Source organism: Gorilla gorilla, chromosome X, assembly GCF_029281585.2.
Source record: "Gorilla gorilla gorilla isolate KB3781 chromosome X, NHGRI_mGorGor1-v2.1_pri, whole genome shotgun sequence".
Lineage (NCBI taxonomy): Eukaryota > Metazoa > Chordata > Mammalia > Primates > Hominidae > Gorilla > Gorilla gorilla.
Window position 1 is genome coordinate 132,313,242 of NC_073247.2, and position 14,705 is coordinate 132,327,946.

General features: G+C 39.5%; 1 protein-coding gene across 2 annotated transcripts; it reads left to right on the forward strand.

Annotated features, from left to right (window-relative positions):
* The first annotated feature begins 5,786 nt into the window (after positions 1 to 5,786).
* Positions 5,787 to 14,293, forward strand: MCTS1 (MCTS1 re-initiation and release factor). Of its 2 annotated transcripts, none has more exons than XM_004064811.5 (6): positions 5,787 to 6,160; positions 7,320 to 7,472; positions 7,992 to 8,089; positions 10,134 to 10,267; positions 12,922 to 12,989; positions 14,086 to 14,293. In XM_004064811.5, the coding sequence occupies exons 1-6, from the start codon at positions 6,150 to 6,152 to the stop codon at positions 14,165 to 14,167; spliced, it is 546 nt and encodes a 181-aa protein (XP_004064859.1). In that variant the 5' UTR covers positions 5,787 to 6,149; the 3' UTR covers positions 14,168 to 14,293. The 2 variants fall into 2 exon arrangements, with proteins under 2 accessions (XP_004064859.1, XP_004064860.1); XM_004064812.5 differs by lacking the exon at positions 5,787 to 6,160 and adding an exon at positions 6,228 to 6,780.
* Positions 14,294 to 14,705: the final 412 nt, after the last annotated feature.

Sequence of the window (14,705 nt, forward strand, 5' to 3'; positions counted from 1 at the left end):
AATAACAAGGGGAATTTTGGAAACTATACAAACACAGGGAAATTATACAATATGCTCCTGAATGACCAGTGGATCAGTGAAGAAGTTAAGAAGGAAACTGAAAAATGTCTTGAAACAAATGATAATGGAAACACAACCTATCAAATCCCATGGGATACAGCAAAAGCAGTACTCAGAGGAAAGTTTATAGCTCTAAGTGCCTACATCCAAAAAAGAAGAAAAACTCCAAATAAATAATCTAATGATGCATCTTAAAGAACTAGAAAAGCAAGAGCAAATCAAACCTAAAATTAGTAGAAGAAAAGAAATAGTGAAGTTCAGAGCAGAAATAAATGAAATTGAGATGAAGAGAACAATACAAAAGATCAATGAAACAAAAAGATATTTTTTGAAAAGTTAAAGAAAATTGACAAACATTTAGCCTGATTAACTAAGAAAAAAAGAGAGAAGATCCAAATAAAACCAGAAATGAAAAAGGAGATATTAAAACTGATACTACAGAAATTCAAAGGATCATTAGAGGCTACTATGAGCAACTATATGCCAATGAATTGGAAAATCTGGAAGAAATGGCCAAATTCCTAGACACACACAGCCTACTAAGATTGAATCAGGAAGAAATCCAAAACCTGAACAGCACAAAAGCAAGTAATGAGATCAAAGCTGTAATAAAAAGTCTCCCAGTAAAGAAAAGCCCAGGACCCAAAGGCTTCATTGCTGAATTCTACCAAACATTTAAAGAAGAACTAATACTTATCCTACTCAAACCATTCCAAAAAATAGAGGAGGAGGGAATACTTCTAAATTCACTCTATGAGACTGGCATTACTCTGATACCAAAACCAGACAAAGACACAATAAAAGAAAACCACGGCCGGGCGTGGTGGCTCATGCCTGTAATCCCAGCACTTTGGGAGGCAGAGGCGGGCAGATCACGAGGTCAGGAGTTCAAGACCAGCCTGACCAACATGGTGAAACCCTGTCTCTACTAAGAATACAATAAAAAGCTGGGCGTGGTGACGTGTGCCTGTAATCCCAGCTACTCGGGAGGCTGAGGCAGGAGAATCACTCGATCCTGGGAGGCGGAGGTTGCAGTGAGCTGAGATCGTGTCACTGCACTCCAGCCTGGGTGACAGAGCAAGACTCAGTCTCAGGCCAATATCTCTGATGACCACTGGTGCAAAAATCCTCGGCCGGGCACGGTGGCTCATGCCTGTAATCCCAGCACTTTCCGAGGTTGAGGTGGGTGAATCACAAGGTCAGGAGATCGAGACCATCCTGGCTAACACGGTGAAACCCTGTCTCTACTAAAAATACAAAAAAATTAGCTGGGCATGGTGGCATGCACCTGTGGTCCCAGCTACTTGGGAGGCTGAGGAAGGAGAATGGCATGAACCTGGGAGGCAGAGCTTGCAGTGAGCCGAGATCGCACCACTGCACTCCAGCCAGGGTGACAGAGTGAGACTCCGTCTCAAAGAAAAAAAAAATCCTCAACAAAATACTAGCAAACTAAATTCAACAATACATTAGAAAGATCATTCATCATGACCAACTGGGATTTATCCCTGGGATTCAAGGATGGCTCAATATACACAAACCAATCAATGTGATACAGCCTGTCAACAGAATGAAGGATAAAAACCTTCAGTTTCAGTTTGAAATAAAACTCTTTCATTTCAGTTGATGCTGAAAAAGCATTTGATAAAATTCAACATTTCGTCATGATAGAAACCCTCAATATCCGGGGATAGAAAAAACATACCTTAACATAATAAAAGTCATATACGATAGACCTGCACCTAGTATTATACTGAAGGGGGAAAAACTTAAAGCCTTTCCTCTAAGATCCAGAACATGACAGGATGCCCACTGTCATCACTGTTATTCTGAAAGTGCTAGTTAGAGCAGTCAGACAAGAGAGAGATACAAAGGGCAACCAATTTGGAAAAGAAAAAGTCAAATTATCCTTGTTTGTTGATGATATGATCTCATATTTAGAATAAACTAGACTCCAAGAGAAAACTATTAGAACTGATAAATTCATTAGAATTGTAGGATACACAATCAAAATGCAAAAATTGGTAGCATTTCTATATGCCAACAGTGAACAATCTGAAAAAGAAATTTAAAAAATAATCTCATTTACAATAGCCACATGTAAAATTAAATACCTAGGAATTGACTGAACTATAAGAAGTGAAAGGTCTCTATAATGAAAAGTAAAATACACTGGCCGGGCACGGTGGCTCACACCTATAATCTGAGCACATTGGGAGTCCAAGGTGGGCAGATCACTAGGTCAGGAGTTTGAGACCAGCCTGGCCAATATGGTGAAACACCATCTCTATTAAAAATACAAAAAAAAATTAGCTGGGCATGGTGGCACACGCCTGTAATCCTAGCTACTCAGGAGGCTGAGGCAGGAGAATTTCTTGAACCCGGGAAGCAGAGGGTGCAGGGAGCTTAGATCGCGCCACTGCACTCCAGCCTGGGCGACAGAGCGAGACTCTCTCTTGACATATAAAAAAGTCAATTCAAAATGGATTAAAGACTTAAATCTAAGACCTCAAACCATGAAACTACTGCAAGAAAACATTGGGGAAAATCTCCACAACATTGGTCTGGGCAACGACTTCTTGAGCAATACCCAACAAGTACAGACAACCAAAGCAAACATGGGCAGTGATTTGACCAGTGATTAACAACCAGAATGTATAAGGAGTTCAAACAACTCTATAGGAAAAAATCTAATAATACAATCAAGAAATTGGCAAAATATTTGAATAGACATTTCTCAAAAGATGACACACAAATGGCAAACAGGCAAAAGAAAAGTTGCTCAGCATCATTGGTCATCAGAGAAATGCAAATCAAAACTACAAGATATCATCTCACCCCAGTTAAAATGGCTTATATCCAAAGACAGGTAATAACAAATGCTGGTGAGGATGTGGACAAAAGGGAACACTTGTACACTGTTGGTGGGAATGTAAATTAGTACAACCACTATGGAGCACAGTTTGGAGGTTCCTCAGAAAGCTAAAAATTGAGCTACCATATGATCCAGCAATCCTACTCCTGGGTATCTACCCAAAAAGAAAGGAAATGAGTATATCAGAGAAATATCTGCACTCCTATGTTTCTTACAGCGGTGTTTACAACAGCTAAGATTTGGAAGTAACCTAAGTGTCCATCAACAGATGTTTGGATAAAGAAAATGTGGTACAGATACACAATGGAGTACTATTCAGCCATAAAAAAATGAGATCCTGTCATTTGCAATAACATGGATGGAACTGGAGTTGACTATGTTAAGTGAAATAACCCAGGCCCTGAAAGACTAACGTCACATGTTCTCACTTATTTGTGGGATCTAAAAATCAAATCAATTGAACTCATGGACACAGAGAATAGAAGGATGGTTACCAGGTACTGGGAAGGGTAGTGGGGGGTTGGGTAGTGGGGGGGTTGGGTAGTGGAGGTGGGGTTGGCTAATAGGTATTAAAAATAGAAAGAATGACTAAGACCTTCTATGTGATAGCAAAATAGGGTGACTTACATGGTTTGGATTTGTGTCCCCCCCCAAATCTCATCTTGAATTGTAATCCGCATAATCCCCACATGTCTGGGGAGAGACCTGGTGGGAGGTGATTGGATCATGGGGGTGGCTTTCTGCATGCTGTTCTTGTGATAGTCAGTGAGTGCTCATGAGATCTAATAGTTTTATAAGGGGCTCTTCACCCTTTGCTCCACACATTTCTTTCTCCTGCCACCTTGTGAAGAAGGATGTGTTTGCTTCCCCTTCTGCCATGATTGTAAGTTTCCTGAGCCCTCTCCAGCCATGCAGAACTGTGAGTCAATTAAACCTCTTTACTTTATAAATTACACAGACTCAGGTATTCTAGCAGTGTGAGAATGAACTAGTACTGTGACTATAGTCAATAATAACCTAATTGTATATTTTAAAATAAGTTAAAGAGCATAATTGAATTGTTTGTAACTCAAAGGATAAATACTTGAGGGGATGGACACCCCATTCTCTATGATGTGCTTATTTCACATTGCATGCCTGTACATCTCATGTACCCCATAAATTTATATACCTACTAGGTACCCATAAAAATTAAAAAAAATAATCCTGCCAGTGTGGCACTCACCACAGCTTGGGGTCTGGACATCAGTTTCACATGTTCATAATGTCAATATTCTAAATGTTGCAGAGTTGATGGATGCTGGGAATGTGGATTCTCACTAAGGATGTTCACAAGAGAGTGTTGTATAAACCAGAATGCCAATTTATTAATTTACAAATGCAAACATAATTGTTCATGCAGATTTGATTGGAACATAGCTAATTCTTTCCCTGTGGGCAGATCTTCATGGGAAGCCAAATTATAATCAGAATATTGTTCATACCATAGAATTAAGACAAGGTGTTAGTTGGATCATTTAAATGCATAGTACTGTTTGCTATAATTGCTCTAATGGCCCGTCTCCTCAATATGGACTAGAGTATTTACTCCCTGCGGAGACTGGTGTATTTGTTTTGGATGTCAGTGCCTACCCACCCCACCTCCTGAGTAGGGCTTTTTCAGGTTTTTAAATTTTTCCATGATTTCTTGGCTGATCAAAACCCTTGATTAGGCCAGGCACAGTAGCTCATGGCTGTAATCCCAACACTTTGGGAGGCTGAGTTCGGGGAATTGCTTGAGGCCAGGAGTTCAAGATCAGTCTGGGCAACTTAGTGAGACCCTGCCTGTCTCTACAAAAAATTAAAATTCGCCAGGTGTGGTAGTGCATGCCTGCAGTACCAACTACTCCGGAGGCTGAGGCGGGAGGGTCACTTGAGCCTGGGAAGTTGCAACTCCAATGAACCATGATCATGCCACTGCACTCCAGCCTAGGTGACAGAGTGAGATGCTGTCTCTAAAACAAAAAACAAAGTGAAACTCTTGATTGGCATAATTTTGTTTCTCTATCAGCTTTCTTTTTAAAAAAATTACATAAGTAAAACATGTCTCTTTAGCTATTATCTCTTAAATCAGATTACCTTCTGTAATAATTCTATGGGAATTATTCTACGGGAGCACAGTCATTCACGCCTGTAACCCCAGCACTTTGGAATGCCAAGGTGGGAGGACTGCTTGAGCCCAGGACTTTGCAACCAGCCTGGGCAACATAGACCCCGTCTCTACAAAAATAATAATAATAATAAAAATTAAAAAATTAACCGGGTATGATGGTGTGTGCCTGTAGTCCATGCTACTTGGGAGGCTGAAGTGGGAAGATTCCTTGAGCCAAGAAGGTAGAGGCTGCAGTGAGCCATGATAGCACCACCGCATTCAAGCCTGGGCAAGAGTGAGGCCCTGTCTCAATAAAAACCCGCAAAAAACTTTGGGAGCATCGTACGGTTGCCAGTGAATAAGGTTATAAGATAAAAAACAGGATGCTCAATTAAATTCAGCTAAACAAGCGCTGTATATTTTTAGTGTAAGTATATCCAAAATATTAATGAGGTATACTTACACTAAAATAAATATTCGTTGTTTACCTGAAACGCAAATTTAAATAGGCATCCTGTATTTTCATTTGCTAAACCTGGCAATCCTACCAGCACTTTAACATGAAGCCATGAGGGTTGCCTGGATTCATGCTGGTAGGTAAGCACCAATCCATTCGGTTGCCTCAGACAGGACAGAAACCATTCCCTCTAAAAAAATCGTTTACTTTGACGATAGGTAGCAACGAAGCACGGAAGAATCTTGACCCTTTGAGGAACCCGTAACTGACGCAAGTGCCATAAATGCTACTTTGATTGATTCCCCGCCCCCTCCATTCTTCTCTTCCTGCAATTGCTCTATCACTTCTTTCCTCTCAAGTCCCGCCCTTTCAGCTACCTCCAACTGCAGAGGAACCGGTTGCCTAAAAGGAGCCGGCAAAAGCGCCTACGTGGAGTCCAGAGGAGCGGAAGTAGTCAGATTTGACTGAGAGCCGTAAAGCGCGGCTGGCTCTCGTTTTCCGGATAACGACTACAGCTCCGACTGTCAGTGCCGGCCTTCCTCGTGTGAGGGGATCTGCCGGACCCCTGCAAATTCAATTTCTTTCCCATTCCGGGCCCTTCCCTATCGTCGCCCCCTTCACCTTGGATCATGTTCAAGAAGTAAGGACATGCTGTGGCCTCCATCGGCTGCTCACAAAGGCGGTGGGGTGGGGGTGGGGAAGAGGGCGAGAGCTAAGATCCTCTTTCTCTCTCCCCCGCCCCTGCCATCCTGACTCCCTAAGGTTTTCTATAGTACTATGCTCTCACTCCCGACTTGAACACTTCTTTAAGCTTTCCATCCGTAGTCCTTAATTGGGTTTCAGTCCCTCCACTCCCATTGTTTTTTCTCCTTACCCCTCTTTCTCTTTTGCCCCCTCCCCCAATTCTGTCTCCATTCCTAGGGTTCTACCAATCACATCCGTGCACTGTGATTTAGAGGCATATTCTCTGTAGCTGAGAGGGGAGCCCTGCGCTCACTGCCATATGTTTATTAGTTATGAACTGAATAAAGGAAGGCTTGACTTCCTGGGTCATGGGAGTGAAGGAGTCTGGGTGACAGGAAGCAAGCGGCCTGTCATGCCTATTGCCTAGCTGCCAGATTAACCTTGCCTTGAAAATAACGATTGCCCCATAGGCTATTCAGTGTAAGGAAGACAAAAATTCCTTGGGAACCTACTAGTGGGTTTGCCTTCCAGATTTGGTAGACGCAAAAAGCAAAGGGGGAACATGGGCAAAGGAAGGTGGGTTTTGTGCGTGAAATTTTGAGCAAAAACGAATAGGGATCTTAGAAATCATTATTATCATCACTTAAAAAAAATCTCAGCAGATTACATAGCCTAGCAGGGGCCGATTTTCTATGTTATGCTTGGGTTGGTCTTTTGTATCTCAAGAATTGAGGGTTTTGTTTTTTGATCTCAGGTTTTATTATTGGTGGGAGCCTGTGTTTCTTCCTGGGTAGAACTGAATAAGATTTTCCAGGAAAGGCATTTGTGTAGCTAATTACAGATTATGGTGCAAAGTATGTCTCATATTCCTCCCCCTAACCCCAGCTAATTGCTGTATACTTGACAGTTTATTTCAATATTGTATTAAGACATTGGTTTTGTGCTGGACAGAGTAAAAGGGAGATGGTATTTTTTTTTAAAAGAACAATTTATTTCATAATTAAGTATCTAAATACTTGGTTGGGAATAAATGACTAATTAGAACAGTACCTTTAGGTATTCTGATACCTCTACTTAGAAATGCCTTTTCTTTTCTTGCAAAAATTACTTGGCAGATTTGATGAAAAAGAAAATGTGTCCAACTGCATCCAGTTGAAAACTTCAGTTATTAAGGGTATTAAGAATCAATTGATAGAGCAATTTCCAGGTATTGAACCATGGCTTAATCAAATCATGCCTAAGAAAGATCCTGTCAAAATAGTCCGATGGTAAGTCTTTGTTTTTGTCTGTGTAAAGCTCGGTGTAGCTGAATATTTAATGATTAGATTGCACTCATACTAAATGGAATTATTTTCAGATTAACTATTGATAGATTAATAATGGGGTAGACACAGAATAACTCTAAAACTCCAATATTTGTATTTTCAAAGATTTTCTATGTCCCTGAAAAAATGTGGCTTTGTGTATTGATTGTTCTAGTAAAGAGTTAAATGTTTTAGTTCAGAGTTGGATTTAATTTATTTCAGTTTGTTGTTTAGAGAATTGTTTTATTGAATTACCTAACAATGGAATTAATAAAATGTGAAATAAAATTGGTTGTAGCAGGTAATATTTTTCTTTTTTTCTCTACTGGACTTGCATGATAGGAAAAACAATGTAAACAATATTTTTTGGCCAGGATTTTTACTGACTTTTTAAGAAAGTTTATCACTGTATATGCGTGTTTTATATTGTGAATTTTTGAAAGAAAATATCTAACTTGGTACTTTGTGACATTTGTCTTACAGCCATGAACATATAGAAATCCTTACAGTAAATGGAGAATTACTCTTTTTTAGACAAAGAGAAGGGCCTTTTTATCCAACCCTAAGATTACTTCACAAATGTAAGGTTTTTTAATTTTTATTTTTTGAAATTTTACTCCTATTGCAATATTCAAATGTAAAGTCTTGTAAGAAATATGCATTTAATCAGATAAGACACTGGTGGGGGAGAAAAACAGAAATATGCATTTGGGAATATTGAAAGACACAAAAAGAGTTTAGAGTGACTTCTGATAATTGACTCATTATTTATTAGTACTAGGTAATAGTGGATGTAAAACTAAAATGAATGCCCATCTTGTGGTAAATCTGAAAAATGCAGATTCTCTCATGCATTCCAGAAAGCCCAAGAAAGATCATTTATTCATTCATTCAACAAATATTTATTGCCGGGCACGGAGGCTCACGCCTGTAATCCCAGCACTTGGGGAGGCCAAGGCGGGTGGATCACCTGAGGTCAGGAGTTCGAGACCAGCCTGGTCAACATGGTGAAACCCCGTCTCTACTAAACATACAAAAGTTAGCCGGGCGTGGTCACAGGTGCCTGTAATCCCAGCTACTCGGGAGGCTGAGGCAGGAGAATCACTTCAACCCGCGAGGCGGAGGTTGCAGTGAGCAGAGATCACGCCATTGCACTCTAGCCTGGGGAACAAGAGCGAGACTTAGTCTCAAAAAAAAAAAAAGACAAATATTTATTGAACTTACTATGTGCTAGGCACTCGGCTAGGTGCTGAGAATACAATGGGAAGCAAAGACATTGTCTCTGTCCTTAAGAAACTAATAGTCTAGTTTGGAGAATAAACAACAATTAGATAATTACACAAATATGTATTTACAAACTGTGATAAGCATTGTGAGCATTTTCATCTTTTATATTTGTATCTATTTGCCTAATAGAGAAAAGTCTATATATGGGAAAGCATTGACTAAGTGTCCTTCCATCCAGGTATTTCCTGTGATGTGTGTAAATGCATTTTTTTTTTAAATTGGGCTCTCTGTTACATAGTTTTTAAAAATTGATACGTCATAGCTGTACATTGTCTGCTGTTGTGGTGCCTGTATCCCCCACCACCTATATATATTTATAATAGTTGTACATATTTTAGGGGTACATGTGATATTTGATACCTTTATACAGCGTGTAATGATCAAATCAGGGTAATTAGGGTATCTGTCACCTCAAACGTTTATCTTTGTGTTGAGAAGATTACAATTCTTCTAGCTATTTTGAAATATACAGTAAATCATTGTTAAATATAATTTCCTTATTGTACTCTCGAATACTAGAACTTATCGACCTGTATTTTTATACCCCTTAACCAACTTCTCCTCATCCCCTTGTAGTTTTTTTTTTTTTAATTAACAGGCTTTTATTTTTTAGAGCAGTTTTAGGTTTCCAGAAAAAGTAAGCAGAAAGAACAGAGTTCCCTCTCCCCAGTTCAGATTCCCCTATGAATAACATCTTGTTTTGGAATGATACATTTGTAACAATTGAACCAGCATTGATACATTATTATTAACGCAAGTCCTTAGTTTACATTAGGGTTTACTCTTTGTATTCTACAGTTTTATGATTTTTCCCAAATACATAATGTCAAGTATCTACTGTTAAAGTATCATACAGAATGGTTTTACTGCCCTAACATCCTTTGTGCTCCACCTATTCATCCTTCCTCCCCGCACTTCCCCAACCCCAGGTAACCACTGATCTTTTTAATCGTTTTTTTACTCTGCGTTTTTCACTTAACATTATATCACAAAAATTTCCCAGGGCATATTAAGTAGTCTCCAAAAACCATAGTTTTGAAATTACGGTTTTTGGAGAATACTTGGGAGGCTGAGGCGGGAAGATTGCATGAGTCCAAGAGTTCAAGGTTATTGTGAGGTATTGATTGCTCCACTGCACTCCAGCCTGGGTGGCAGAGCAAGACCCTGTCTCAAAAAAACAAACAAAAAAGATTACCAGTTTGGTAAACAAATGATAGTGTTTCAGAGTTTTCTTTTGTATCTGTCAGATTAATTTGGGGAAATACTGTTCAGATCCTTTGCCTTTTTCTGTTGAGTCATTAGTCTTATTATTAATATATTGTATTTCTTTTCTTATAGATCCTTTTATCCTGCCACACCAGCAGGTTGATAAAGGAGCCATCAAATTTGTACTCAGTGGAGCAAATATCATGTGTCCAGGCTTAACTTCTCCTGGAGCTAAGCTTTACCCTGCTGCAGTAGATACCATTGTTGTATCCTTCCCAGGCTAAAACTGCTGAAAAATGTATTCATTGTGCTCTTATCATTACTGCGAAAGGTGTACCATCCAAGAGAACATTAGATGTACTTTTTTGAAGGTTACTGTTACTCTTATCTCATGCCTTTCTGGTTACATTTGAAGTTGTACAAAGTAATTTTATTTGTTGCTGCTAAATTATCTCATCTTAGGTCATTTCTTAGAAGTTAAATGAGAATAAGTTACAAAAGAGTCTCAGCTGCATTTCAGCCCAGTCAGGGCCTACTGTTATCAGACTTAGGACACAATAGGGAATTCTTGATTACTAGGGGAAAGGATATAGATGATATAATTGGATCAGCTTTTTGGATATCAACTTGCCACTGTAATGTTCATTTTGACTTACTGACATACGTTGGAGTGAAAGCTCTCAAAAGGGAAAAGAATTTAGGCAACAGGTATAGGTATCTCTTACCAAGCAACAATTTTGTGTTAGGAGTGAATAGTGGGAAATATTGGCAACCTCCAACTTTTATTTTGAAAATTAATTATTTGAAAAGTTGAGTTTGGGGGCCTCAGAGCACGTTTTCTCAAAGAGAAATGTCAGAGTCCCAGATGGTCCTTAAAGATCGATTCAACTCCTGACATAGCTGAATAATTCTGCACTATTTCCATTTCTACCATGCTGTTTCAGCTATTTTCTAGATTAAATAGATTTTTGTGACTATTCTGGACAGGAGAACATCTTCTCCTTTATCATAGCTAAAGTAGCCATTTGCCTCGGGTATAGAAAAGGAATGGTACTTGGTGGGAATAGGGAAATTACTTTTAGAGTGTGTTTATCTTATTTTAGTTTTTGAGATGGAGTCTCGCTCTGTCGCCCAAGCTGGAGTGCAGTGGCACGATCTTGTCTCACTGCAACATCTGCCTCCTGGGTTCAAGCAATTCTCCTGCCTCAGCCCCTCGAGTAGCTGAGGTTACAGGCACCCACTACCACACCTGGCTCATTTTTGTATTTTTAGTAGAGACAGGGTTTCACCATGTTGGTCAGGCTGGTCTCAAACTCCTGACCTCAGGTGATCCACCCGCTTTGGCCTCCCAAAGTGCTGGGATTACAGGTGTGAGCCACCACGCCTGGCCAGGGGTGTGTTTAAGAAGAATAAGAAAAAAAAATGATATTCTCTGTTGGGGCAGTTATAGCGAAGGGGTAGTATAAGTAGTATGTTTATATTCTAGGAACAGCTTATGTTGACATGCTTTTTGCCTAATAGGTGCTCACATATTTGGAACACTGAGTGAATTGAAAATCAAGGGAGAAAAGTGAGGACGGGTTTTTTGTTGTTGTTGTTTGTTTTTAATATTTATTAAGTGTTGGTAAATTTATAGTTCTGGAGTTAACCTTAAATGGAAAATTTCCTTAGTACCTAGTCTTTACTTTTAAAAATAATTTTTATTTTGAAACAGTTACAGATTTAGAGAAAGTTGTAAAAAAAAAAATGGTACAGAGAGGTCTTGTGTACCCTGAATCTTGACTTTTTAAAATATGTACTGCAGTGTTTAACATTCCAGAAACTTCAAATGTTAACCAAGACCACTCTGGTTTTTCTAGAAAGGTTGAAACTGTTATATCAGGCTCTTAAAGATAGACTGGGAATTTACCTATTATTTTAAAACAGCCTTTACATAAAACCACCATTCAGGCCGGGTGTGGTGGCTCATGCCTGTAATCCCAGCACTTTAGGAGGCTGAGGCGGGCAGATCACCTGAGGTCAGGAGTTCGAGACAAGCCTGGCCAACATGGCGAAACCCTGTCTATACTAAAAATACAAAAATTAGCCGGGTGGGGTGGCATGCGCCTGTAATCCCATCTACTAGGGAGGTTGAGGCAGGAGAATTGCTTGAACTCAGGAGGCGGAGGTTGCAGTGAGCTGAGATCATGCCACTGCACTCCAGCCAGGTGACAAAGCAAGACTTCATCTCAAAAAAACAAACAGCCGGCTATGGTGGCTCACGCCTATAATGCCACCACTTTGGGAGGCTGAGGCAGGCGGATCATGAGGTCAGGAGTTCAGACCAGCCTGGCCAACATGGTGAAATCCTGTCTCTACTAAAAATACAAAAATTAGCTGGGTGTGGTGGCACGCGCCTGTAGCACCAGCTACTCGGGAGGCTGAGGCAGGAGAATTGCTTGAACCTGGGAGGCAGAGGTTGCAGTGAGCCAAGACTGCGCCATTGCACTCCAGCCTGGGCAACAGAGTGAGACTCTGTCTCAAGAACAAACAAAAATCCCCACTAGTCAGTGATCAGAATAATTAATCAGAACAATTAATATTTATTGATTTCACAGTTTTTAGTATTTATGTGCAAGAAATTTTACTCCTTTTTTTGTGTGACTTATTCTGGTTTTGTTAGCATGGGGTTATAGTATTAACATTTGACTTGAAAGAAAAGGGGTTATTAGATTTATTCATTTAGCATTTACTGAGTATTTACAGTGTACCCACAGACTCTGCTAGGTCTCTGCTCTCAAGGAGTTAATGGTCTAGGAGAAGACACAAGAGGGGTTTCAAGTGGCTTAACTAGTAACATGATCATTATTTGACACCCTTCCCTTGATGGGGAGGCCCCAAGGCATTTTGATAAATAGTTTTCTTAGCTGTGTTCTTTCAGGCTATCATGGCAGAAGGAAAACAGCATGCTCTATGTGTTGGAGTCATGAAGATGTCTGCAGAAGACATGTAAGTCTTACTTTAGGCCCCCTTAACTTTTGATATATGGGTAACCAACCCAGGAAGCATCAGAATTACAGGCGAAATTTGCTGTCATGCATACCACATTACACAAATATCCAAGCACAGAAGCTTTATTTCTGATATTTCCTAACACTTAGGAAGCCAATGAAACCTATTTTGTCTTCAGGATTGTAGTCTTTCTTAAGCACTGAAAAGAACCCATGTGCCAACACAGCTGTTTTATATGTGTGTACGTGGTACTTTAGGAATCTTATTTAGTATCATTTAAATTGGGGGAGGAGGGAAGATCTTACTGCTAGCTTCATTTTATTTATTTTTATTTTTTTAAGTTTTTTTGAGATGGAGTCTCACTCTGTTGCCCAGGCTGGAGTGCAGTGGCACGATCCTGCCTCACTGCAACCTCTGCCTCCCAGGTTCAAGCGATTCTTGTGCCTCAGCCTTCCAAGTAGTTGGGATTACAGGTGTGCGCCATAATGTCCAGCTAATTTTTGTATTTTTAGTAGAGATGGGGTTTCACCATGTTGGCCAGGCCAATCTCGAACTCCTGACCTCAAGTGATCCACCCACCTCAGCCTCCCAAAGTGTTGGGATTACAGGTGTGAGCCACTGCACCTGGTCATTACTGCTAGTTTTAAAAACAGTGATATATCTCACCACCACACAGTATCTTATATTCTGACCTGGTAGTACAAGAAATGTAGAATATTTAGAGAACTAGTAAAGATATATTATCAAAACATAGGCAGTATATTTAAAAATTTTAGAACCCATTTGATGACCAAATTAGTGGTATTAATTTTGTTTCAGGGTTAATGTAGCACTTTGATATTCCCCTAGTCTTGTGACATTGTTACTCTGGTTCTATAGACCCACTAGTTAGATCACTAAAATCACTTTTAGATATGAGCTGCCACAGAGTAATGTAGTTTAATATAAACAACAATGTAATTGTGATGTCAATAAGTTCTTTACTTGTGGCTTAATAATTAAAAAATAACAATATACTTTGAATTATATTTATCACGAGTAAGACTATAAAAATGCATAAAAGTATGTTTATGTGTTTTTTTTCCTTCTGCAGTGAGAAAGTCAACAAAGGAATTGGCATTGAAAATATCCATTATTTAAATGATGGGCTGTGGCATATGAAGACATATAAATGAGCCTCAGAAGGAATGCACTTGGGCTAAATATGGATATTGTGCTGTATCTGTGTTTGTGTCTGTGTGTGACAGCATGAAGATAATGCCTGTGGTTATGCTGAATAAATTCACCAGATGCTAAAATTCTGTTAGCTTCAGAAATTATTTTAAGTTTTCTTAAACTCAAGTTAAAATTGGGTAGCAAACTTGGACATTAAAAGGTATCTGGTAAGTAAGCAAACTCATACAACTAATGTCCTTTCTTAGGCTAATGATATAAGAGTGAAGAGCAGGACTTGGTCAATGGATTGCCATTTTATGGTAGACCTCTAGAGAAACTGTCTAGTTAAATGGGGCTAGAAACTAGACTAGGAATTTTATTCTATTACTCCAGGGGACCCAGCAGTGCTCATTCTCGTGTGTGTGTGTGTGTGTGTGTGTGTGTGTGTGTGTGTGTGTGTTTTGTTGATTGTTTTTTTAAAAAAAACTTCAATGGAAAATTCTAAACATATTCAGAAGTCTGGAGAATAGTATAATGGACCTCTCCATATCCATCACC